At 42.1% G+C, this 24026-nt stretch overlaps 1 protein-coding gene across 1 annotated transcript in view; it reads left to right on the top strand.

Annotated features, from left to right (window-relative positions):
- LOC141227649 (amine oxidase [flavin-containing]-like) overlaps nt 1-21874 on the top strand; it is a 197912-nt gene extending 176038 nt beyond the window's left edge. Inside the window, exons 14-15 of the mRNA XM_073667244.1 lie at nt 700-762; nt 16599-21874. Coding sequence (XP_073523345.1) covers nt 700-762; nt 16599-16751 — 216 coding nt within the window. The 3' untranslated portion in view covers nt 16752-21874. The remainder of the gene's footprint in view (nt 1-699; nt 763-16598) is intronic.
- Nucleotides 21875-24026: the final 2152 nt, after the last annotated feature.

Here is a 24026-nt window from a genome sequence, read left to right on the forward strand (position 1 = left end):
TGCTTAATCAGAAATAAGAGGGATAATTTTTGGACCCTATTGCTTATTAAAAAAAATTCAAAAGTCGTCAGTTCACAGTGTTATTAATTGGTTACTCCAAGATGTTTGGAACAACCTTCCTGACTTCCTTCAAAAGCTGTATGCAAGTGTAGCTTGAAGAATCACCTGTTTCTCTGGTGAGGTTTATTTGACATTACTAAGGCTTTGTTTGTATTAAAGAGCTTGGACACAGTCTTAGGAGATCTCAGAGTGTTGCACATGTCTTTTTAGGGCAATTAGAAGCTTTATAGCATTGTGATTCACAGCAAGTCTTTTTGCTTCTAATCAAATTTTTGGGTAAAAATTTGTCAAACCTAGCAAATTCAATTCGATCATTGAATTGCTGTATACATTCTTTTAATTACCCTGTGAGCAGGGTCACTAGGTACTGAAGCTGAAATAGATGAATCTACTAATAAGAAATAGTGTTTGGATATGATTAATTCAGGGATTGCAATCACAAGTTATTTTTCATGTAAGCCTTTTAAAGTTGACATAAATGTGATTTACCTGCAAGCGTATTGCCTAATTAATTGGTTAATTCATAAAATGTTGATCCATTTGCAACATAATTACGTTATTATTACATAGTTATTATTAAGTTGCTATTACACAGTCCATTTATAAATCCTTTAACCTTTCTTATTAATTCTGCTTTAGATTTTATTTGAGCTGGGGAAAATTTCAGAGAATGATATTTTGATGGCAGAACCACAGTCATTGGTAAGAACTCATTTATGTTTCTGAATGTAAGGTCCCTTATCTTGGTTCAATACAAAACTGTGTACATAGGGATCCAGCTAGAATCGGTCTTGTTTGGCATACTATTCTATATACAAGAAATAGTTTTTATGGAACAGTGTCAAAGGATAACATTAGAATATGCCTGCAATATCTAATTGTCAGGATTTCCCTTTTCAGCACCACTGCCGATCAGCTGTAGGGACCGCTGTGCTTCTCGCAAGAGCCACATCTCCTTTAGTATTTACAATGCACAATACATCACAGCTCTGCACTTTTAGTAACGTTTGCATCTGGTATTATTACTCATTTTAATTGAAAAGGACAAATCTGTAGAGAATTATAATACCAGACACAACCTCTGCTAAAAGTATGGTGCTTTGACTGGTATTCAACAAAGAGAACATTCAACTTGTCACACCAAAATGACCCCTAGCAACAGCTGATTGTCTCCCCCTTCCAACTAATGTAATATTGATGGCCTAATGATTCTAAATTGAATCACACACATACATACAGCAGGAAAAAAATTATCAGATGCTACCTTCACTTGCAGAATAGCAAGTGATGTTGAAAACGGTCTTAAGAACCAAAAGCTGATATATTGGTCATTCCACATTCTTTGTTAGTGAATACCTGGGTTATTGCATGTCAAATTATGTAACATGCTTAGGTTTGGTCATGCATGTGTAAAATATATATTTATGAAAATCAATCCCTGCAGGTCTAGCGACCTAAACTTACAGCATCACGGATGTCTATGACTCAGATCATATTAACCTTGCTGTGATTTGCGGCTGCATTATAAATACATAATGCATAAATATTGCACTTGTTTCAAATGTCTTGTTGAGAAATAGGCTACATTTCTCCAGCAGTTTTTGTGTTCTATGTAGATTCTGTATCATCTGTAATGTTTGTCCAAATTTAAGCATATTTAATTAACCATATGAAGGAAAACCTTTTTCTTTGAGATCATATATTTTTCTTTCAAAATCTAATTCCCCAAGTTAGCACAAATGTTACCACCAGAATTCAAAATTAAATAGATCTCTTAAACCTGATGATACTCTTGTACACTGTACAACCTTGCTTCGTTGGTCCTCCCTCTTTTTCCTTTATATTAAAGGAAATCTGTCACCACATTTGACCTAGCTAAACTATTAATATGGGCATGCAGGTTATAGACTGCTGAAAAAATTCCTCCCTGTATGCCTCATATCAGATGCCTTGTTGTGGATAAATCATCTTTTATCACTTTATATAAATGACCTCTTCCAGGCTCTAGGGCGGATGCTGCCTGAAAGATAACTCTGCTTCCAGGGATTGTTTTATATGAAGGATGAGTTACCAGTGTGATGGCTGCTCCCTGCTCTCCTGATCTCACTGCAGAGCTGTGTGTGATTATACCTGACACATCTGCAGTTTCCGCTCAGCTTCCATCTCACAGGCAGACAGGGTTGTAAAATTGCTGTAATACAGCAGAGCTCAGAAAGCTGCAAAAATGTGTTTGCAGGAAGACAAATTTAATTTCTCCTGTACTTTGTTCGTTACTTGCATCACACTGGCAATGCCCCTTTTTATTTAAAATAAGCCCTGGAGTTATCTTCCGACAACATTCTCCCCATAGCCGTGAAGAGGTGATTTATATATAAGAAAAACGTGGATTTCTCTGGAATAAGACATCAGATCGTAGATATTAAGGTATCGTTTCATTCAGCTTCCTATGTATCTACATGTCCATATAGACGGCTTAGGAGGGTTGATCCTACTGACAGATTCCCTTTAACATCCATGTTCCCTAATCATTTTTGGTGTTGGTAAAATAAAACAGGTCTATTGAAATAAATTATATATTAATCATTTGATGTCACTTTAAATGTAAATTAGTCTACTAATGATTCGCAGACCCAGTAAATTCCCTTTTTTAACCCATGTCACAATACACACACACACAAAAAAAACATCTGTCTCACCTCGTGATGTTGACTATCTCTATCTAGAGGGGAACCAATGATATATGACTAATTCTGTCATGGATCGTAAGGTTCAGGGGTACAGTGGATATCCAGTCAGTTAGGAGATGTGTGTCACTCCAGGAAAGGTCTGCAGTCCCTCACATTTTCAAAGGGGAAATTCCATGAGATCAGGACCAATAGTATGCTCCTCTTATGATGGAGCTGGTAGTCAGGATCACTCAAAAGTATATGATGATTAGTGATGGGCGAGCACTAAAATGCTCGGGTGCTCGATGCTCGGGTCGAGCAAATTGGACTGTTTGGGTGCTCGACCCGAGCAATGAGTCCAATGTAAGTCTAGGGGAAACTCGGACATTTTTCAGGCGGCTCCCCCAGGCAGTCTGCAGAGGGCCTAAAAATTTCCCAAATCGATGGGAGCAGTGCTCAAATGACATGGGAACTGCATGGGGAAGACCCCTGGAAGCATTTCTGACTCCCAGGTCACTGCTGTCAACAATGTTGTCAGAAGTATTACGCCACTTTTACGGACTCACAATAAAACATACTGTTATGATCTGCAACAAGTACTAAGGAAAGATAAGGGAAAACTGTCCCTACAGTAAAACTAAGCTGAATCCCTACGATGTAGCAGGCTGCCTGTTCCTAGTGAACAGACCCGCCTTAGTCCTCGGCTAGTCTGAACGAAGACCTATAGCATAAGGGGATAAGGGGAGGGGTCCCTAAAAGAACTAAGGACTGGAACAAAAATGGGACACCTCCTAAACAGAGAAGTTGTTGCAGAACACAAAAAGACAAACAGACAAAAAGGTACTAGAGGTCCCAGAAGGACCAGGAACTGACAGAGAAAGGCACAGAAGCACCTGGCTAGAGAAACAGTCAAACACTGAAGTCCAGCACAGCCAAAAGGGCGGAGCTGAAATATAAAGGCAGATGGTCACGTGACCGCAAAACACAAGATGGAAAAAAACAAACAGGAGGGTTCTAGCAGTACCCCCTCTTTTATGAGGATCCTCCGGATCCTCCAGGCCCAGGCCTATCTGGAAGCCTCTTGTGGAAAGCTTTAACAAGCCTAGGAGCAAAGACATCATCCGTCCTTACCCAGGAGTTCTCTTCGGAACCGAAACCCTTCCAGGAGACAAGATACTGTAATCTCCCTCTATGCCATCTAGAATTCAAGATACGAGAAATTTCAAATTCGCCGTCTTCCACCACAGAAGGAACTGTGACAGTGGCATCCCTATCTGACACATCAGCCTTTTTCAACAAGGAAACATGAAACACAGGATTAATCTTCCAGGAAGTAGGGACATCCAACCTAACAGCAGATGGGTTAACAACCTGAAGCACTTTAAATGGGCCCACAAACTTAGGACCCAGTTTTTTAGAGGTAATCCTCAACTGCAGGTTAGTTGAGGACAACCAATCCATGTCACCCACGGTAAACAAAACCTCCTTACGTTTCCTGCCAAAATACTTCTTGGACTTCTTGTTAGCCTCTTGAAGGTTGCAACGTACATTAATCTAAACTCTCTCCAAATCACCGGAAAAATTCTCCTCCTCTGGCACCACCGACCCCAATTTGGAGAACGAACAAAAACACGGATGTCTCACATTACAACAAAAGAAAGGAGAACACCCAGCAGAGGAACATGTATGATTGTTAAGAGCAAATTCCGCGAGAGGCAGAAACTCAGACCACACCTCTTGATTGTCCGCCACAAAACAACGCAAAAACTGTTCTACATCCTGGTTCTTTCTTTCAGTCTGTCCATTAGACTGAGGATGATACCCAGACGAAAATGACAAATGGACTCCAAACCTGTCACAAAAAGCACGCCAAAATCGAGCCACAAACTGAGGTCCTCTATCAGAAACAATATCTGTGGGAACACCATGAAGCTTGACAGTCTCCTTAACAAACGCCTTAGCGAGTGTCTTGGCGCAGGGCAACTTAATGAATGGAACCAAATGACACATCTTACTAAAACGGTCCACGACCACCCAGATGACAGTAAAACCCTCGGACACTGGAAGATCAGTAATAAAATCCATTGTGAGATGCGTCCAAGGGGCACTAGGAACCTCCAGAGGGCAAAGCAACCCCGCAGCAGGAGTATGTGAAGCCTTTGACCTAGCACACACAGTACATTGACGCACCCACTTGATGACTTCCTTCTGCCATCTAGGCCACCAAAAACTGCGACTGATAAGTCTCTTAGTCTCCGAAATTCCTGGATGACCTGCCAACCGAGACTCATGACACTCCACAAACAAATCTCTCCTAAAGGCTCTAGGCACAAACAACCTCCCATGGGGAGTGTAAGATGGAGCATCATCTTGAGCTTTCAGAATCCCATTCTCCAAAACGGAGTCCAATGCCGCCACCACCACAACTCCTTTCTGTAAAATGCTCTCCTCCTCCTCGGCACCGACCGTAGGAGAGAAGCTGAGAGATAAAGCATCGGCTTTAACATTCTTAGTACCAGGGATATAGGTAACAGAAAAATGAAACCAATAAAAAAAAGTGCCCACCTAGCTTGACGGGCATTCAAGCGCTTGGCAACATCCAGATAGATCAAATTCTTATGATCTCTGAACACCTGAATAGGAAATCTAGCGCCTTTCAAAAAATGACGCCAATGTCCTAACGCGAGTCTAATAGCCAGCAACTCCCGATTTCCAACATCATGATTCAGTTCGGTTTCCGAAATTTTTTCCGAAAAGAAGGCACAAGGATGTACTCCATTCTTGTTCTCCTGAGACAAAACTACTCCGACCCCCACCGATGAAGCATCAACCTCAACCAAAAAAGGCTTGGTCTCATCAGGCTGCATAAGGATAGGGACAGAACTGAACCTCTCTTTGAGATACTCAAATGCTTCAATGGCCTCAGTAGTCCACTGGACCGTATTCGCACCTTTCCTGGTGAGATCGGTCAGAGGCTTAACAATTACAGAAAAATTCTTAATGAATTTCCTGTAATAATTGGCAAAACCCAAAAATCTCTGTATAGATTTCAAACCAATAGGCCTAGGCCATTCCTGCACAGCCTGAGCCTTCACCGGGTCCATCTCAAAGCCCTTGCTGGAGACAATGTAGCCCAAAAACCTAATTTTCTGCACAGCGAACTCACATTTCTCCAGCTTAGCAAAGAGTAAATTATCACTCAGTAGCTGCAAAACTTCACGTACACTCTGCCAATGGGACTCTAGGTCTGGTGAATAAATCAAAATGTCATCCAAATACATCACCACATTCTTACCAATCAAATGTCTCAGGATGTCATTAATAAGGTTCTGAAAAAATGCAGGTGCATTGGTAAGACCAAAAGGCATCACCAGATTCTCAAAATGACCTACCGGAGTGTTAACAGCAGTTTTCCATTCATCATCCTCCTTCACTCGTAACAAATTGTATGCCCCCCGGAGATCAATTTTAGAGAACCACTTGGCCCCCACTAACTGGTTAAACAAGTCAGGAATTAACGGCAATGGGTAGGAATTGCGTACGGTAATCTTATTAATTTCATGAAAATCCAGACATGGACGTAAATGTCCCTCCTTTTTTTAACAAAGAAAAATCCAACTGCCACAGGCGACTTAGAAGGTCTAATGTGACCAACAGCCAGGCTAGTCTGTATGTACTCCTCCAAGGCCTTTCTTTCAGGGATAGTCAGATTAAACAAGCGACTCATGGGAAGAGTAGCTCCAGGAATAAACTCAATGGCGCAATCATAATCCCTATGAGGAGGTAAAACTTGCGACTCCTCCTCTGAAAAAACCCTCCAAAAATCTTGAATAGGTACAGGTAATTCCCTTTTTTCCACAGCCGCAATGTGACCATTACAACATTTATCATAGCACTTCGGACTCCAAGACTTAATCACATTAGTAGACCAGTCCAGGAAAGGATTGTGCAGTTTTAACCAAGGCAAACCTAAAACGAAGGTGAATTATCTAATACAACCAAGTCCAAAATTTCTTGGTGAACTCCATTGATAGTGAGGGGAAATACAGCAACATTGTGAGTAATACATTTCAAGGGGGTGTTTTCAATTGCAATCACAGAAATAGGTGATGACAAGGGTATGGATTTCAATTTAAGGTTGTCCAAAAACCCTTTATCAATCACATTAAGTGTTGAACCACAATCCACAAATACCTGAAATTCAATAAAATTTTCCTGCAAAGTAGTACTCCCAGAAAGAAATACTCCTGGAGAGTGTAAACAAGCTATACGGGTGTAACTGACCTTTTTTCTTTCTTTACTTAAACGAAGCTCACAATACTTAATCAAATGGTCAGCTTTACCACAATAAAGACACAATCCCTCGGCGAACCTCCGATCTATTTCCTGAGAGGAGAGCGACTTCGCGCCAACCTCCATCGGTTCTCCGCCGTCAGAGCAGATTTTCTGGGCACTAGGACCTGGAATTACAGGAGTCTTTACCTCATTCTGTCTAAATCTCAGTCTCCTATCTACAGCTAATTGCATGGCATCCTGCAGAGTCTCAGGTGGGGGGAATGCAATTAGCAAATCCTTAACCCTTTCACTCAGACCAGCAAGAAATAGACTTTTCAGAGCCGGATCATTCCATTTAACTTCTGAGGCCCATCTTCTGAAGTGTGTACAATAATTTTCAACATCACCTGACACCTGATTCAAACGCCTGAGTTCTGCCTCAGCAGATGAGATTCGATCAGGATCGTCATATAATAGCCCCATAGCAGAAAAAAATTCTTCTACAGACCTTAAACATGAATCATTAGGTTGGAGAGAAAAGGCCCACCCCTGTGGTTCTTTGCACAAAAGTGACATAATAAAACCAATGCGCTGTGATTCATTCCCAGAGGACCTTGGTCTCAAACGAAAATATAACAAACAAGCATTTTTAAAGGAAAAAAAATCTTGCTGTTTACCATAAAAAAACATCAGGAAGTCCTACCTTGGGTTCCACAAAATGCGCTTCGAACAGCTACTCACGTGTTGCTCGAACTTGGCTACCTCCAGAGACAATCCCTGCAGGCGTTGAACCAAATCCTGGACGGAAACCATACTGATCCCCGAATTTCTTTCCTTTTAGTTTTTTTTTTTTTTGGGCTGAACTTACTGTTATGATCTGCAACAAGTCCTAAGGAAAGATAAGGGAAAACTGTCCCTATAGTAAGACTAAGCTGAATCCCTACGATGTAGCGGGCTGCCTGTTCCTAGCGAACAGACCCGCCCTAGTCCTCGGCTAGTCTGAACGAAGACCTATAGCATAAGGGGAGGGGTCCCTAAAAGAACTAAGGACTGGAACAAAAATGGGACACCTCCTAAACAGAGAAGTTGCTGCAGAACACAAAAAGACAAACAGACAAAAAGGTACTAGAGGTCCCAGAAGGACCAAGAACTGACAGAGAAAGGCACAGAAGCACCTGGCTAGAGAAACAGTCAAACACTGAAGTCCAGCACAGCCAAAAGGGCGGAGCTGGAATATAAAGGCAGATGGTCACGTGACCGCAAAACACAAAATGCGTTTTTGCACTTTTGCATTGCTTTCAACCGTGACAAATGCATTCACTGGTAAATGTCTTTTTAACATTTTACAACCTTATCTGACCATGTGGTGTGTGACACATCATCAGACACATCCTGTTTCATTTATGATGGAGGGACTCTGAAAGTCACAAAACCTATTTTTATAGGGCCATCGGGTGGCCCTTACTATTCTTAAAGGGCCAGCAGTCATCCCTAGCTATTGTTAGAGAACCATCAGCCCGCTATGCTTTGTTGTTCCCATTGTTAATGAGTGGGTCTCCTGTACTGTTATTGTGTATGCAGTGACTGCAAGGGCTGCCAAAAATTTGGAGGCACGCCAATGCCCCTTGGAAGAGACGGAGAGGTTGGAGAACCTCCTAAAAGCAATGTTCCCATTATTAGGAAGTGGGTCTCCCATTATGTTTGCCTATGCAGTGAATGCAAAAACTGGCAAAAATTTGGAGTCACGCCAATGCCGCTTGGAAGAGACGTAGAGGTCGGAGAGCCTCCTAAAAACAATATTCCCATTATTAGGAAGTGGGTCTCCCATAGTGTTTGCCTATGCAGTTAATGCAAAAGCTGCCAAAAATTTGGAGGCACTCCAATGACGTAAAGGTCAAAGAACCTCCTAAAAACAATGTTCCCATTGTAACATCCCTGGCGGCGTGCTTGCAGGGCTTACCACCTCCCACCATGCAAGACCGCAATCTTACCTTTCAGGCCAGGCTGCACACTTTGCTCCAGTACCTGCTGTTTGTATGTCTCTTGTCTTCTGGTTTAGGGCGGCGGCGCTGTTACTTCCTGATTCTTAAAGCTACAGTGTGCGCAGTCCTAATGCGTCCCCAGCCTATTGCTGTGAGTCACTGGATACTTAAACCCCCTCCACCCAGTAGGAGGTGCCTGAGCAACAATTTCTTTCAGTGTGTTCTGTGCAGCTGAGTTGCCAGGTCCTGTCCTGTATCATGTCTGTTCTGCCACCCTGGGGGCTGTATACCCAGGCCTGTTGCCTGTATCTGTGACTTCTAGTCTGTTTCTGCCACCCTGGGGGCTGAGTTCCCAGGCTCGTTCCTGTATCTTGCTCCTGGTTCACTTCCTGTCTGAACAGTGTCCTAGACCGTTACCTGTTTGTCTCTATGTCCGAACCTTCCCTTTTCCTGCAGTGTCTGAACCTGCACCTAACTCCAACTCGTTGTCTCTGTACTTCTGTTTGTGAGTTTTGTGTCCACTCGCTACTTCATTGTAAGTACCTTGTGTGTATCTGGTTCTGCTTGTCCGGTTTTCCTGCCTCCGATCTACCTCCTGTGTTCTAACTATCTTCCTGTATTTTCCAGTCTGTTCCATGTGAACAGAGCCCTGTCCTGTCTGCCTGCACCTTCTGCTCTGCTCTGCTTGTTCACCGCACCTGCGGTTCCGTTATGCTCTGCTTGTTCACCGCACCTGCGGTTCCGCTCTGCTCTGCTTGTTCACCGCACCTGCGGTTCCGCTCTGCTCCGCTTGTTCACCCCACCTGTGGTACCGCTCTGTTCTGCTAGTTCACCGCACCTGCGGTTCCGCTCTGCTCTGCTAGTTCACCGCACCTGCGGTTCCGCTCTGCTCTGCTAGTTCACCGCACCAGCAGTTCCGCTCTGCTCTGCTTTTTCACCGCACCTGCAGTTTTGCTCTGCTCTGCTTTTTCACCGCACCTGCGGTTTTGCTCCGCTCTGCTAGTTCACCGCACCTTCGTTTTTGCTCCGCTCTGCTTGTTCACCGCACCTGCGGTTTCGCTCCGCTCTGTTTGTTCACCGCACCGGCGGTTTCGCTCTGCTCTGCTTGTTCACTGCACCAGCGGTTTCGCTCTGCTCTGCTTGTTCACCGCATTGGCGGTTTCGCTCTGCTCTGCTTGTTCACCGCATCCGCGGGTTCACTTTGCTTTGCTGTCCACCGCACCTGCGGCTCCGTTCCTGTGTCCCAGTCTGTACTGGTCCCTATCCTGCCTGCGTTCCTACCTGCCAGTACCCGCCTGTCTACATGCCAGCCGTGCCTTCCAGTGCCCACCTGTCTGCATGCCAGCCGTGCCTGCCAGTGCCCACCTGTCTGCATTCCAGCTGTGCCTGCCAGTGCCCACCTGTCTGCATACCAGCCGTGCCTGCCAGTACCCACCTGTCTGTATGCCAGCCTAACCTGCCTGTTCCTGCATTCCCCGGTGTGGGTCAACAGCTGTGACCGGGGTCTGACCTGGCGTAGCACCTGGTCCCTCTGCTCGGTTCCTCCCTGGTTCACGGAGTCGACTGAGCCGCCGTGTGACCTTGGTCAGACCGAGTTGATACTTAGTTACGCCCCACCAGGCACTCCTCGGTTCATGGTCCAGTGGGATCACTGATCAAGCTCACGCCAGTCAGTCCGGGCGCGAGCGTAACACCCATCATTAGGAAGTGGGTCTCCCATAGTGTTTGCCAATGCAGTGAATTCAAAATCTGCCAAAAATTTGGAGGCACTCCAATGCCCCCTGGAATAGAGATGTAGAGGTCAGAGAGCCTCCTAAAAACAATGTTCCCATTATTAGGAAGTAGGTCTCCCATAGTGTTTGCCTATGCAGTGAATGCAAAATCTGACATTTGGAGGAACTCCAATGCACCTTGCAAGACACATAGAGGAGGTGATATGGTAGATATGATGGTGAATGATATGGCGATGGAGGATGAGGAGAAGGAGAAGGACAAGAGCAAATAGACAAAATCAGGAAGCCTATACCCATGTCTGGGTGTGAAGACAGAGGTGCATGGGAATAGAATTAGACCTCCCAAAAAAACACACTGTCTTCGAGTTTATGTTACGCTGCTATCATTCGGTGGTGTTGAGAAGTCTGGCCCAATCCAGCCATTGTTCATTTTTATAAGAGTCAGCCTGTCAGCATTTTCAGTTGACAGGCGTATGCGTCTATCGGTTATAATTCCACCAGCGGCACTAAAAACCCGCTCTGATAAAATGCTAGCGGCAGGGCAGGCCAGGACCTCCAAGGCGTAGAGAGCCAGTTCATTCCACGTGTCCAGCTTGGATACCCAGTAATTATAAGGCACAGAGGAATCACGGAGGATGTTGGTGAGGTAGGCAAGGTACTCCCTCACCATCTTGCACTCCTTGTGAGAGTACCCCACACCTCAAGGCCTATAAGATGGGATGGTTTGAGAAAACTGTCCCAGAACTTTGACAGTGTTCCCCTGCCTCTGCTGGATTGGAGTTGTGTCTCTCTCGCCTGTACTCCTTGGTTGTCCAACGAACTGTGACCTCTGCCGCCAGCGTTTTCAGACCATGCCTGGCTGTAGGTTCAGCGGTGTCAGCTGCAGATCTGGGTGCTCTTTCAGAGCTGTCCACAACTCTTCAGCGTTGTGCGTTTTGTCACCTAAGCATATTAGCTTCAGCACAGCCTGTTGCCGCTTGGCCGAGGCAGTGCTGCAGTGCTTCTAGCTTACGACTGATGTGGTCATTTCGGAGATGGATGCTATAGAAGAGGAGGAGGTGCAGGAGCTGTTGAATGTTGGGGCAACAATGAATGACCCAGGGCCCGCAATCCTCAGCATCGGGAGGACGTGTTCCATCCCAAGGTCCGACTGGGTCCCGGCTTCCACTATGTTAACCAAGTGTGCCATCAGTGAGATGTACCGTACCTGCCCATAAGCACTTGTCCACGTGTCCGTGGTTGGGTGGTCTTTCCCAGTAACTGCGTTGTTGAGGGCATGGCTAATGTTGTGGGACACATGCTCGTGTAATGCGGGGACAGCACACCGGGAGAAATAGCGGCGACCGGGGACCGAGTACCGAGGGATGGCCGCCGCCATCAGGTTGCGGAAAGCTTCCATCTCCACAAGCCTAAAAGGCAACATTGCGAGCGCAAGCAGTTGCAAAATGTGTGAATTTAGTAGTGTGGGCTGTGGGACGTTGGCTGCGTATTTGCGCTTGCGTTCCAAGGACTGGGCTAGGGACAACTTAATGCTGCGCTGGGACATGGAAGTGGACGTGCTTGCTGATGGTGCTAGTTGAGAGTGTGCAATGACAGGTGCAGGGCAGGAGGCATCTTCGCATGCGCCATGGACAGAGGATTGGCTTGCATGCACAACAGCGGAAGAAGTAGTGGTGCCACCCGCATACACTGTTCCTAGACCCTGGGGTTCGGCCCACTTAGTCAGGTGCTTTGCTGCCATGTGCCTGATCATGCTGGTGGTGATCAGGCTGGTAGTTTTGCTACCCCTGCTGATGCTAGCCTGGCAGGTGGTGCAAATGGACTTTTTGGGGTTACCGGCAGAGTCTTTAAAAAACAACCAGACTCAGGAAGACCTAACGGTTGTACTGGCAATTTCTGTCGTGTTGATGTTACGGAGAACTGGTGCCCGCCTTCTGTCTGCGGCTGGTAGTTTTGCTACCCCTGTGTTATGATCTGCAACATGAACTAAGGAAAGATAGGGGAAAGCTGTCCCTACAGTAAGACTAAGCTGAATCCCTACGATGTAGCGGGCTGCCTGTTCCTTGTGAACAGACCCGCCTTAGTCCTCGGCTAGTCTGAACGAAGACCTATAGAATTAAGGGAGGGGTCCCTAAATGAACAAAGGACTGGGACAAAAATGGGACACCTCCTAAACAGAAGTTGTTGCAGAGCACAAAAGACAAACTGACAAAAAACACTAGAGGTCCCAGAGGACCAAGCGAACTGACAGAGATAGGCACCGAAGCACCTGGCTAGAAAGACAGTCAAACAACACTGAAGTCCAGCAAAGCCAGGAGGGCGGAGCTGGAATATATAGGCAGATCGTCACGAGACCGCAAAACACAAGATAGCAAAAACTAACAGGAGGGTTCTAACACCCTGCTGATGCTGGCCTAGCAGGTGGTGCAAATGGCCTTTTTGGCGTTATCGGCAACTTCCGTCGTGTTGATGTTACGGGGAACGGTTGCCCGCCTTCTGTCTGCGGCCACCACACTGCTTCTTTCTGCTTGTTGTGGTGCTACACTTCCCTCCCCCTGTGTGCTGCTGTCCTCGCTCGGTATGTTCCCCTGCAAGGTTGGGTCAGTTACTATATCATCCACCACCTTCCACTTTCGCATCCTGGTCCTCCTCCTGCATTTCTGGCAATTGTGTCTCATCATCGTCCAACTGTTGTGACAGTTTCCCACCGTCGCCTTCATGTGACTATGGCTGCTCAAATATTTGGGCATCGCTACATGCGATCTCGTCTTGCCCCACTTCAAGTGGACCTGGTGAGAGGCCCGAATCTATAAATGGAAAAGTGAACAGCTCTTCGGAGTGTCCAAGTGTGGGATCAGTTGTCTCTGGGCACTCGGCATGGTGGGAGGAAGGAGGATCAGGGTGGGGAATATGCATTCCAGACTCACAGCTATTGAGACTTGACCGTGTGGAAGACAGGGTGGTGGTGTTGGTGCTAAGTGACTGGAAGCATTATCTGCTATCCAACCAATAACCTTTTCACACTGCCCTGTGTTCAATAGTGGTGTTCTGCGGTCCCCTAATAGGAAGGTCGAGCAAGAAGATGTGGGTGTTTGTTGTGGCGCAATTTCAGCTAGCCCACGGCCTCGGCCTCGGCCTCGTCCTCTGCATGCACCATCATCACCATCACGTCCACTTCCCTGTCCCTTACCACGCTCCTTGCTCATTTTAAATGGAGGACAATATTTTCCACATTTACTACAAATGGCTGGATTTGAACCGCTGTGATATGTGATACGTGTGACGGAAAACCACAGTTTTAAATAGCTTGCCTGTAGGTAACTATTTTTAAGAGCGACCTCGTGTCAATAACTTCACTGACACACTGCAACAAAATTTCAAAGGAGGCCAGAAATGGTGATCCGTGTGACGGACAAATCACAGTTTTAAATAGCTGGATTTTTAGCACTGTAATATGAAAAGGATCTGGCTGTATTCTGCAGTGCCAACAAGCAAATGGAGCAGAAAAACTCTGTTCTCTGGATTGCATTTTAAGCAAATAATCAGGATTAAGATCCAAAAAAAAAATTATTCCTGACCCCTGATACCTGGGGCTATTTCTAGAAATATCTGTAAAAGCACCATCAGCAGACAGAACTGGAATAGACCCCCTTGCTATGTGCACTGCAGTCTGCTATATACCCTGCCTGGCACTGATCTATGCAGCTGAATTAGTCCTCAGAAGAACTGTTAGTTGAGATGGATATGTGAATAATATATGCTGGTATACCTACATTAAGTAAGAAACAAGCAAATCTCTCCCTAGCTCAGCAGCACCACTCCGTACATTGCCTGATTCCGGAGTAGACTGTGACGAGCACAGCGGCGCCAGGTCTGATATAGACCTGATGACGCTGTGCGGCCAGCCAATCACTGTAATGCCACAACCAACATGGCTGCGGCATAGTGTGTGGCAGACAATCCCTGCATGTTCATTGGCGCTCTAAAGAGCACCAAGCATGCAGGGAGGGGACCCGAGCTCCCGCCGAGCAACCCCAGAAATACTCAGCGAGCACCGAGCATGTCAAGCAGTGAGATGCTCGGGCGAGCATCGAGCAGTAGCAAGCATGCTCGTTCATCACTAATGATGATGACTAGGATCAGAATTACAATGACAGAAAGAATAAATAGACTGAAGAAATAGGTGGCTTTGGCACTATATCCGAACAGTGTTTCTAATCAGTACATAGGTCTGTCTATAGAGTGAGCCCTCGTCTGAGATCTTGGTTGTGTCATGTTTGAGCTAAATTAAAACTAGGTTACCCTTAGCAAGCTTTTTATATACTCTCTTTGAAATCCAATTTGAAAATGATTGTATCCATTTGCAAAATGTAAACCAAATCTCCACCAGCCTAGCCTGATAAGATCTTCCCTTTTCCCTAAGAACTGCTGAGATCTCACAGTGCTCAATTCAAGCTGCAGCTGTAAGTCAGCCTTGGTGGGTGGCGATTGAATACACCTGAAATCAGGAACTATTGAACTGGATTAAAAAAAATGATCATTTTATTCTCAGGCTCATAGACAGGTCTAGATGTGTTTAATGTATGCCATATGTATTGTAATATCTGATAATAGATCCAATTTAATGGGAACCTGTCAGCAGGATTTGACCCCCAAAATCATGTACATGTGCATACAGCTCTTGCAAAGGCAAGTCCAATCATACCTTTAGCTAGACATTTCGTTTTTCAGTTACCAAGAAATCTGTATTTGAATTGATATTCAGATGAGGCTGAAGTGCCTTTGGTGCATGGAAGCTCTTCCCACATCAAATCCCCACCCAACACTATGTGACTTTAAGCATAGGATCTGTCAGTCAAGCAGGAGAAAGCAGCACTAGTTGGGGAATAGAGCTGGAGTGACTGAGGGTTGGAAACAGCTTCCACACAGTGAAAACACTTAAACCTCATTTACATATCAATTCAAGTGCAGATTTCTTGGTAATTGAGGAACAGACTGTCTGGGTAAAGGTATTGCTGGTCTTGTCTTTGTGAGAGGTACATGTGCATTTAGAGTTTGTCAGCACAGAATGACTGTGCAAACCAAGTACAGGCACTCGGCGCACCCTTGCTGTTACCAAAAATGTAAGTGCACCTTCCCACCTACTTGTTTTATATCTCTCTGCCCTTCTCTATAATTCCAGAGCTGTCAATCAAAGAAGAGGGTGTGTGGAGATAGAGGGAAAACAAGTAGGTGGAATGGTGCAGTTAAATGTTTGGCCACACCAAGGATGCACAGAGAGACTGTATTTTATTTCAACAGACTGAAAGACTCCCTTGTAGTTTTTTTTTGAGAGAGAAGGTGAAATCCTGCTGACAGATTGTTCTTGAGACTACCCTTTTAAAGGGCAAAGTTCATTTTAATCAATTGGTCAGAGGAGGAAACAAATAGAGTATACAGACAGGACAGCAGTGGATCACAGCTGATTCTTTCTGTGAGGTAAAAAATTGGTTGAAAATAGTCAGGGAAATGTTTTACCTCACAAAAAAAATCAGATGCAATCCTATACTGTCATGTCTGTATAATCTTTTGTTTCCTGCCCAGGAGATGTGGTATGATCAGACCATGTTCCTGTACGATCAGACACAGCCATTACACAGGGAAACATTTATAAGATTATCTCAGCACGGGAACATTTTTTTTAACACATTCAATTGTGGAAGTTATCTTTATTCCATGATCTAGCGATTAAAATGCTCTTTATTCGTGGGACAACCCCTTTAAGCTGGCTTAATACTTTTAACCACTCTCTATACAGAAATAAAGCTACACTTTAATAAATATTTTGGAATCGCCAGAATTGATTTGTGTTTAACTCTTTCTTTTTTTTCATATTTTTGCAGGATATTCCGGTCATTCCAATTACAACTACATTTTTGGAAAGAACCTTACCTTCCGTTGGGGGTTTACTGACTCTTTTTGGATTTTCAGCAGTTATAACAACTGTCGTTTTAGGTTTAACCGTTTACAAAAAAGGACTTCCTATTCAGAATTAACAGTTGCTTTATTCCAAAGATTTAGTTCTAGTCTACAATTCTAGTCTGTGAAATATCTTATTGTAACTCATTTCATAAATGATCAGTTAACTTGTGCTCCAATAATCCCCATGTTGTTTAAGAATAATTTTCATGTCAATGATTGAAAATATCATTAACTTAGTATTGGATTATTTTGTAGCTTACTTTTTTAGTGTTAGTTTTTTTAGAACATATTCTTTTTGTTACTTCCTAAATATTTTGCAAAGCAGCAAATCTTGACAAAACTGCTGAATGCCAATTCTACATATATTTTGTGAGGTTTGTACAAGACACAATTGATTGACGCTATTCAACATAAGTCTAAGATTCATTGCCCGAGTCAATGTTTAATGCAATTTCTATGTCACAAGCTACGTTTCAACTATTTTATAAAAGTCACCCCAATTTGGTTTCTTTTAAGTTGATGTTTGTTACTAATTGAGTAATGAAAATAGCCCATAGTGAATAAATAATGAATAAAATTTAAGCTTTATAACTTGCTAGTGAGGGTTACTATTTAGTGCAGCCTTGCCCTTTTAGGAAATTACACATTGTTGCTACTAGGTTTTTTTTACAGGAAAATATTGATGATGCCGCATGGTTTCGATAATCCCAGCTTTTTATTGCTGCTTTCAGTTGACTTTACTTAGCCTGGAAGAACTAGTCTGAAAGTATACAATTACCTCAGAACATTTATAATAAGGTATCTTTTTTACATATATCCACAATACTACATGTATAATGAACTATATTTTGTACATATAAGTTTAATTTATCCATTTTACATGCGCTTCCTTTACCAGTGTAATTAGTTTAAATTACTCTAAAGTATTACTCTCTCTTAAAGAAAAAAACCCCATAAAGAACAGTTCAATTATTTCACAATTTAAATTTGGTCACTAGACATATTATAGTGTGCATTGTGTGTTACAAACACACTATCCATAAGTATCACAGAATATGATATTAGCATTTGATTTAATTTACATAAATAGTGGTAATTGGCTTAAACTGAGAAAGCAGAGGTTTGGCTACAAGATTAAATTTCTCATGCCGTACCGTAAGGTGCCGCCATTTGAGGCAGTTGCCCAGAGCAGCTGCATGCTTCTTGGCTAAGTCTATCCCCAAAGTGGCACTGGTGTCGAGACATAATATTTCAATGCATGCACCTCAGCATTCAGTAGTGAACATTTCGTACCCATGCTTACAGAGCAAGAAGAAATTAATGGGCCAGTGGCCATCAAAATACAGCTGCCGGCCCAAACATTGTGGTCTCTGGGAATCTGCCTGGGGGCTGGATAAAAAGTAATTGAAGGCCGTAAATGGTGCGTGGGCCTGAGGTTCCCCACCCCTGACATACAGTGTGTGTAACATACAGCACGGAGTGTATGTAACATATATTGTATGTATAGCATCCATATTTAAAAATACCGGCAGCGCAGGCGAGCGTTCGTAAGTGTAAACATGATGGCAATCTCCCAACTAACAAGCAAAATGTTCATTCATCTGATGATTGGCTCTTTTATCATTGTTCTAGGCAGCACTTTACTGTGTCGATAAGAGATGTGGTATTGATGACATGATACGGTACCATATATATAATGATATATTAACAATCGTTCTGTCCCATAGTTCTTCATTAGCCTGCGTAAGAGCCCGATAGAAAAGCGCCAAACAGCTTGAATATAGCCAATTGGTGCTCATTTAATGGACTAAATGCACCCTGTTTCTATATTATAGTGCAATATGTTAGCATTTGGGGCTCCACTTTTAATTTTGCCTAGGGCTATATATTATCTAAAACAGGTCCTGGCTATAGTACACAGCTTTGCATAAATACGTTTGGCACTGGTGGTCACAGACTGATTCTTTCAGACAAAATGATCTAAAAAAAGGCATCTTGGTAACAATCAGAACCCAATTTGAAATCACTACAGGGTTTTATGATGATTAAGAATTGGGAGAATTATGTAGAGTACGAGTTACGACAGTGACAACAATTGAAATCCAGTTTTAATGAATGACACATTGATTTAGGAATTAGTAACTACTTCGTTCAATCATAATTTAATTAGTCATACTCTCAATGATGTTAAAACAATGTCTATTGTAAAACTGAGGCTGTATATTACATTTTTAAATTTGTGAACACTTTAATTTGACCTTAACATATTAATATTGTGTGGTGTAAGAAATAAAAACAGATGCTAACCTATCAAATCCCCCTTACTCTTCCACACTGTTACCTGTGACCCGTGGCAGTCTCCATGCCCTCTTTCCTGATATCACATAATGTTTGCAACCAATTAGCTTGCAATGATCAATTCTAACTTTGACATTCAGTTCACCAGTCTCTCTTTTTTACAGTGGAGGCCTGGTAGGTGAGTATCTTTAGTTTTTTCAATTTTTACACAACACAATTTAAATATAAAATTTAATAGTGGACAATCCCTTTAAATGCCTGGATACTTGCTTGATCCTGGGAAGTCATAAACCTTCTTTAGGTTGATGACATCACCATGTTTACATTCTAAATCTACTCTTGATTGACAATGATAACTGTTAAGATAAAGTTTGTTACTGCATAGCTCTTTTGTAATCCAATTGACCTTTACAATTTGCATGTAACATTTGAAAAAAGATAATAAGATGAGTGAACAGAAAATGATCAGTGTTCGTATCTATATTAGAAATGTAATTTCAGTAGTGGATATATATACATATATTTACACATATGTAATTGTGACTAATACAATTTGTTGGAAGTCAAACATCCTGATAGTCAAAATTAGTAGTAATTTACTTATAATTACATTGTCAAATTCTTGCCTACTAATGTACTTTCAAATTAAAGAATACAATGTAATAAAAAGCTAGAACTCATGTCATGTAGTGGTGAATCTATTAATGTTTGGGTATTGGTTAATCATTGTACAATGTTTACATTGTATCAGTTAGAAAATCTATCAATGTTTGATAAAGTGTTAAAATAATGTGTTGGATAGAGAGTGTTTTGGTGAGGATAAAGTAAGCTGTCAGTATTTCTCTCTATTCCCACCTCCAAATTTCAAAATAGGTAATTTTTACTCAATGGCCTGGCACTGGGTAGCAATAGGTATCTTCTTAATACATTATGTCAATTTGCCAGTGGTTGGAGAAGATGCTGTATTACTTCCGGCACTATTAGCCCAAATGTCACATATAATTGACTAGCTACTATGAAGCCACCTGTAGCCAAAGCCATGAAAGGTGGAGGAGTGTTTATCTGAAAAATACAGTGGCCCCATATCTTTTTTACTGGTTGCTGTTAGCCAAATTGACAAACTTTTTGTGACATTTGAATAAATAGTGCATTGTAATTTTCATCATATTATACATCTCCAACCTGTGACAACATCTCAGATCCAGATCTAGAGCTCACCCTTCAGCTAAATTTTATGACTTCATATGTGGATAAAAATATGGAGGAAGAGAAAAATCTGGGATGTGTTATTCTCCTCAAGAACACTTTCGTTTTTTATATCTGTTCCTTGAAAACAGAAACTTTATGGTTAAATTTGTGGTAATATAGCAAGTTTTTCCTGGTATTGGTAGAAAACTACCTACCATAAGTGGTAAACCTGTTCATGCTACATATATAATAAAAGAGACTCTGTAACATACAAAACTCCCCGTAAGCAACGGTAATCATAAAAAAGGCAGATTGTAAATTCATTTTTAATCTAGTTATTGTTTCTACTCAATTTCCTTACACAAGGAGGCTAGGCTGTGCTATATATGTTAGTGAACAAGACCTAGAAGTCCTCTACATTATAAACAGACTATTAAGAATCCTTTCTGTGTATTAACATACACTGCAGAGCCCATTTGTGGGCACATTTGTGGGCACACAGCAGTGCATTTGTGTGCAGAAGTAAGTAAAACACGAAAGTTGATGGATTCGGAATCAATAGAGCAGATTTTAATACCTAATTTTAAGACGTAGACTAGACAGTCTTAAAATGCACACAGTAGCTCGTGCTGGATAATAGATATAGTGACTGTTAAGTCTAAGGGTCCAATTCATCATTTTCATTATTTTAACTGACTTTTCTATTTTTGCTTTGTGATATTTGTTGATGTTTTTTGCGCCAAATTCAAAAAAATTGTGCATATGGTTAATGGATTTTAAGCTATTTACTGATTATTGTAGTTTAGTGAGTTTTAGTGAGACAGAGTCTCTTTTGGATTCACCTTATTGAGCAACCATTTTTTTTATTTAAAATAATCGAGCAGTGTGTCGTTAGAATGAACCATAAAGCTAAAGATACCAAATAACAAAAGGAAACTACGATAAATGTTTTAAAAGCACATTATTACAGATGTTGAAAACTTTTAAGATGACTTTGCTAATGTCCTGTGTTTGTGGTGATGTGTCAAGTTAAAATATGCTACATCTGTAAATCTGTTCTGCCTAGATTCCTCAAATCCAATGCTGCGAGCCATCCTCTGGTGTTCTAGATTTGGTTTAGTAGAAGTTGAAACCAGAAGAAGGCGGACTTGTTACAACCATAATCCAGAAGCTAAAATGCACATTACAGTTGCGTGAAACTAGGTTAATGTGGCTATCCTAACCAGTAATGAATCTTGAGACTGTTAACTGAAAATAGTGGGATCATTTAGTAGCCTACAAATGGAGCCCTGCCTAAATCATGTGTTAGAGTTTGAGTTCATTATTGCTAATTCTAGGGCAGATTACTATTAGTGAATATAGTCACAATTTTTCTTAATCAGTTAGGATCATGTTATAAATAAAGTTTGGATTTTTAAAAAATATTTTAGCAGAAGCAATCATTTTTAAATATATTTCCATTCATGTTAAATTACAATAACAATATTGCAGAATTTATTCAAAGTACTAAAGGTGGGTCCTTGTTGAACACATTGCTGAAGTATATATGGTATGTCTATTAGCACTAACGCATCCAACAGACACCCATTTTTACTCTTTTGAAATATAGAGGCTTGTGCCTTAAATGGATTGTGTTTTCTACAAGTGCCTCTGTGGTAGTGTTATGAATCAACTTGTGAAATCTTATTGTTGGATCAGATATTTATGGTTTTGAGAAGTGAACAAATGTAACTTTAAAATAAAACTACAGCTTCACGTGTCAATTTATATTCGGTCTAACCTTAGTGAATATTTTAATAAATCAAATATATAATATAAATGGGAATTATATATTGATGCTAATATTGTACTTCCTGTGGTGAGTAATATCTTTTACTGTTATTAATTAGTGATGAGCGAATATGTTCGGTGATACTCAGATATCACTCCAGTATCTGGGTGCTCGCATGTGCTTGGTACTTGCTGAGCATTGACTGGTGCTCGGATTTGAAGCTCGAATCCCAGCCCCACATGATTGACGCCTGTTACACAGTCAGTAAACATGCAGGGATTGCCTGCCAGTCACTGTAATGGCGTAGCTGTCTTCATAGTTTGATTTTCTGGCCGCATACCTCATTAGAGGTTATAAAAGGACAGGTGCCGCTATGCTCGGCACACTGACGCCATTGCACAGCTCAGGGACAGCTGTGATTGGAGGGAGAGAGCAGTTATCCAGGGCTATGTGTGCACAGTTTAACTAATCAGAGTCCTCCAGTGCTGATGCTGAGAACCTAAAGAATGGGTAGCCACCAATAACAGAAGGAATATCTGTCTATTCTATATGTATAATATGGTGGAAAAAACATAGAAACCAAAGGGATGGAAGGAAATTATTCATATTTATAAGAAAAATTACAAAATGATGTACAATATACAATCAAATCATGGAAATCAGAGGAAATTATGGCTAAAACAATATGGGAGATGGAACACAACCATAGACAAGAGACAACTAATCCCAGCATCCCTGGTTCCCAAAAGTCCCACGGATAGCTAATGAATGTGACAATCCAAGATAGCTGCCGACACTAATAGGAGCCTATATAAGAGCAATGGGTACACTCATAAATAGTTTATGATGGAAGAACACATGCACAGTAAATACTTGTATATAAGGACTAGTTCATAAAGGGCTATGCAGTTATATAGATGGCAAGGCCAATGAGCTGGCAGGTATACAGATCAAAATATAAATGCACAGAGTCTATATCTAAATTGCATTCAAATGAGAAAAAATTCAATGGAGAAAGGTCAATGCAACCAAATGGTTAATACACATCCCAACAAGACACAGCGATCATATAATAATACTTAAAGAATTACCACTACCCAATATCGAGGGAGAGGGATAGTGCTACCGAGAAATTGTGTGTGCACATGACATGGCACAAAAATCAGCTTACCATCCCACTAATACAGGTGCATCTCACTAAATTAGAATATCATCAAAAAGTTAATTTATTTCAGTACAAAAAGTTAAACTCATATATTATTTAGAGTCATTACAAACACAGTGAATTATTTCAAGTGTTTGTTTCTGTTAATGTTGATGATTATGGCTTACAGCCAATGAAAGCACAAGTCATTATCTAAGTAAATTGGAAAAATTAGCAAAAAACACCTGCAAATGCTTCCTAAGCATTTAAAAAGGTCCCTTAGTCTGTTTCAGTAGGTTCCACAATCATGGGGTAGACTGCTGACTTGACAGATGTCCAAAAGGCAGTCAATAACACTAAGTAAATGCAAAGTAAATTTTGCATTTCATTTGGAAATCAAGGTCCCAGAGTCTGGAGGAAGAGTGGAGAGGCACACAATCCAAGCTTCTTGAAGTTTAGTGTGAAGTTTCCACAATAAGTGATGGTTTGGGGAGCAATGTCATCTGCTAGTGTAGGTCCACTGTGTTTTAACAAGACCAAAGTTGGCACAGCCATCTACCAGGAAATTTTAGAACACTTCATGCTTCCCTCTGCCGACAAGCTTTTTCGAGATGGAAATCTCCGGCAGGACTTGACACCTGTCCACACTGCCAAAAGTACCAATACTTGGTTTTAAAACAACAGTATCACTGTGCTTGATTGGCCAGCAAACTCGCCTGACCTTAACCCCATAGAGAATCTATGGGTTATTGTCAAGAGGAAGATGAGAGACTCCAGACCCAACAATGCAGACGAGCTGAAGGCTGCTGTCAAAGCAACCTGCGCTTCCATAACACCTCAGCAGTGCCAAAGGCTGATCGCCTCCATGACATGCCGCATTGATGAAGTAATTGATGCAAAAGGAGCCCCGACCAAGTATTGAGTGCATTTACTGAATATACATTTCAA

The sequence above is a fragment of the Phyllobates terribilis genome, unplaced genomic scaffold, assembly GCF_046119375.1.
Source record: "Phyllobates terribilis strain yellow unplaced genomic scaffold, ASM4611937v1 Scaffold_2__4_contigs__length_985480577, whole genome shotgun sequence".
Lineage (NCBI taxonomy): Eukaryota > Metazoa > Chordata > Amphibia > Anura > Dendrobatidae > Phyllobates > Phyllobates terribilis.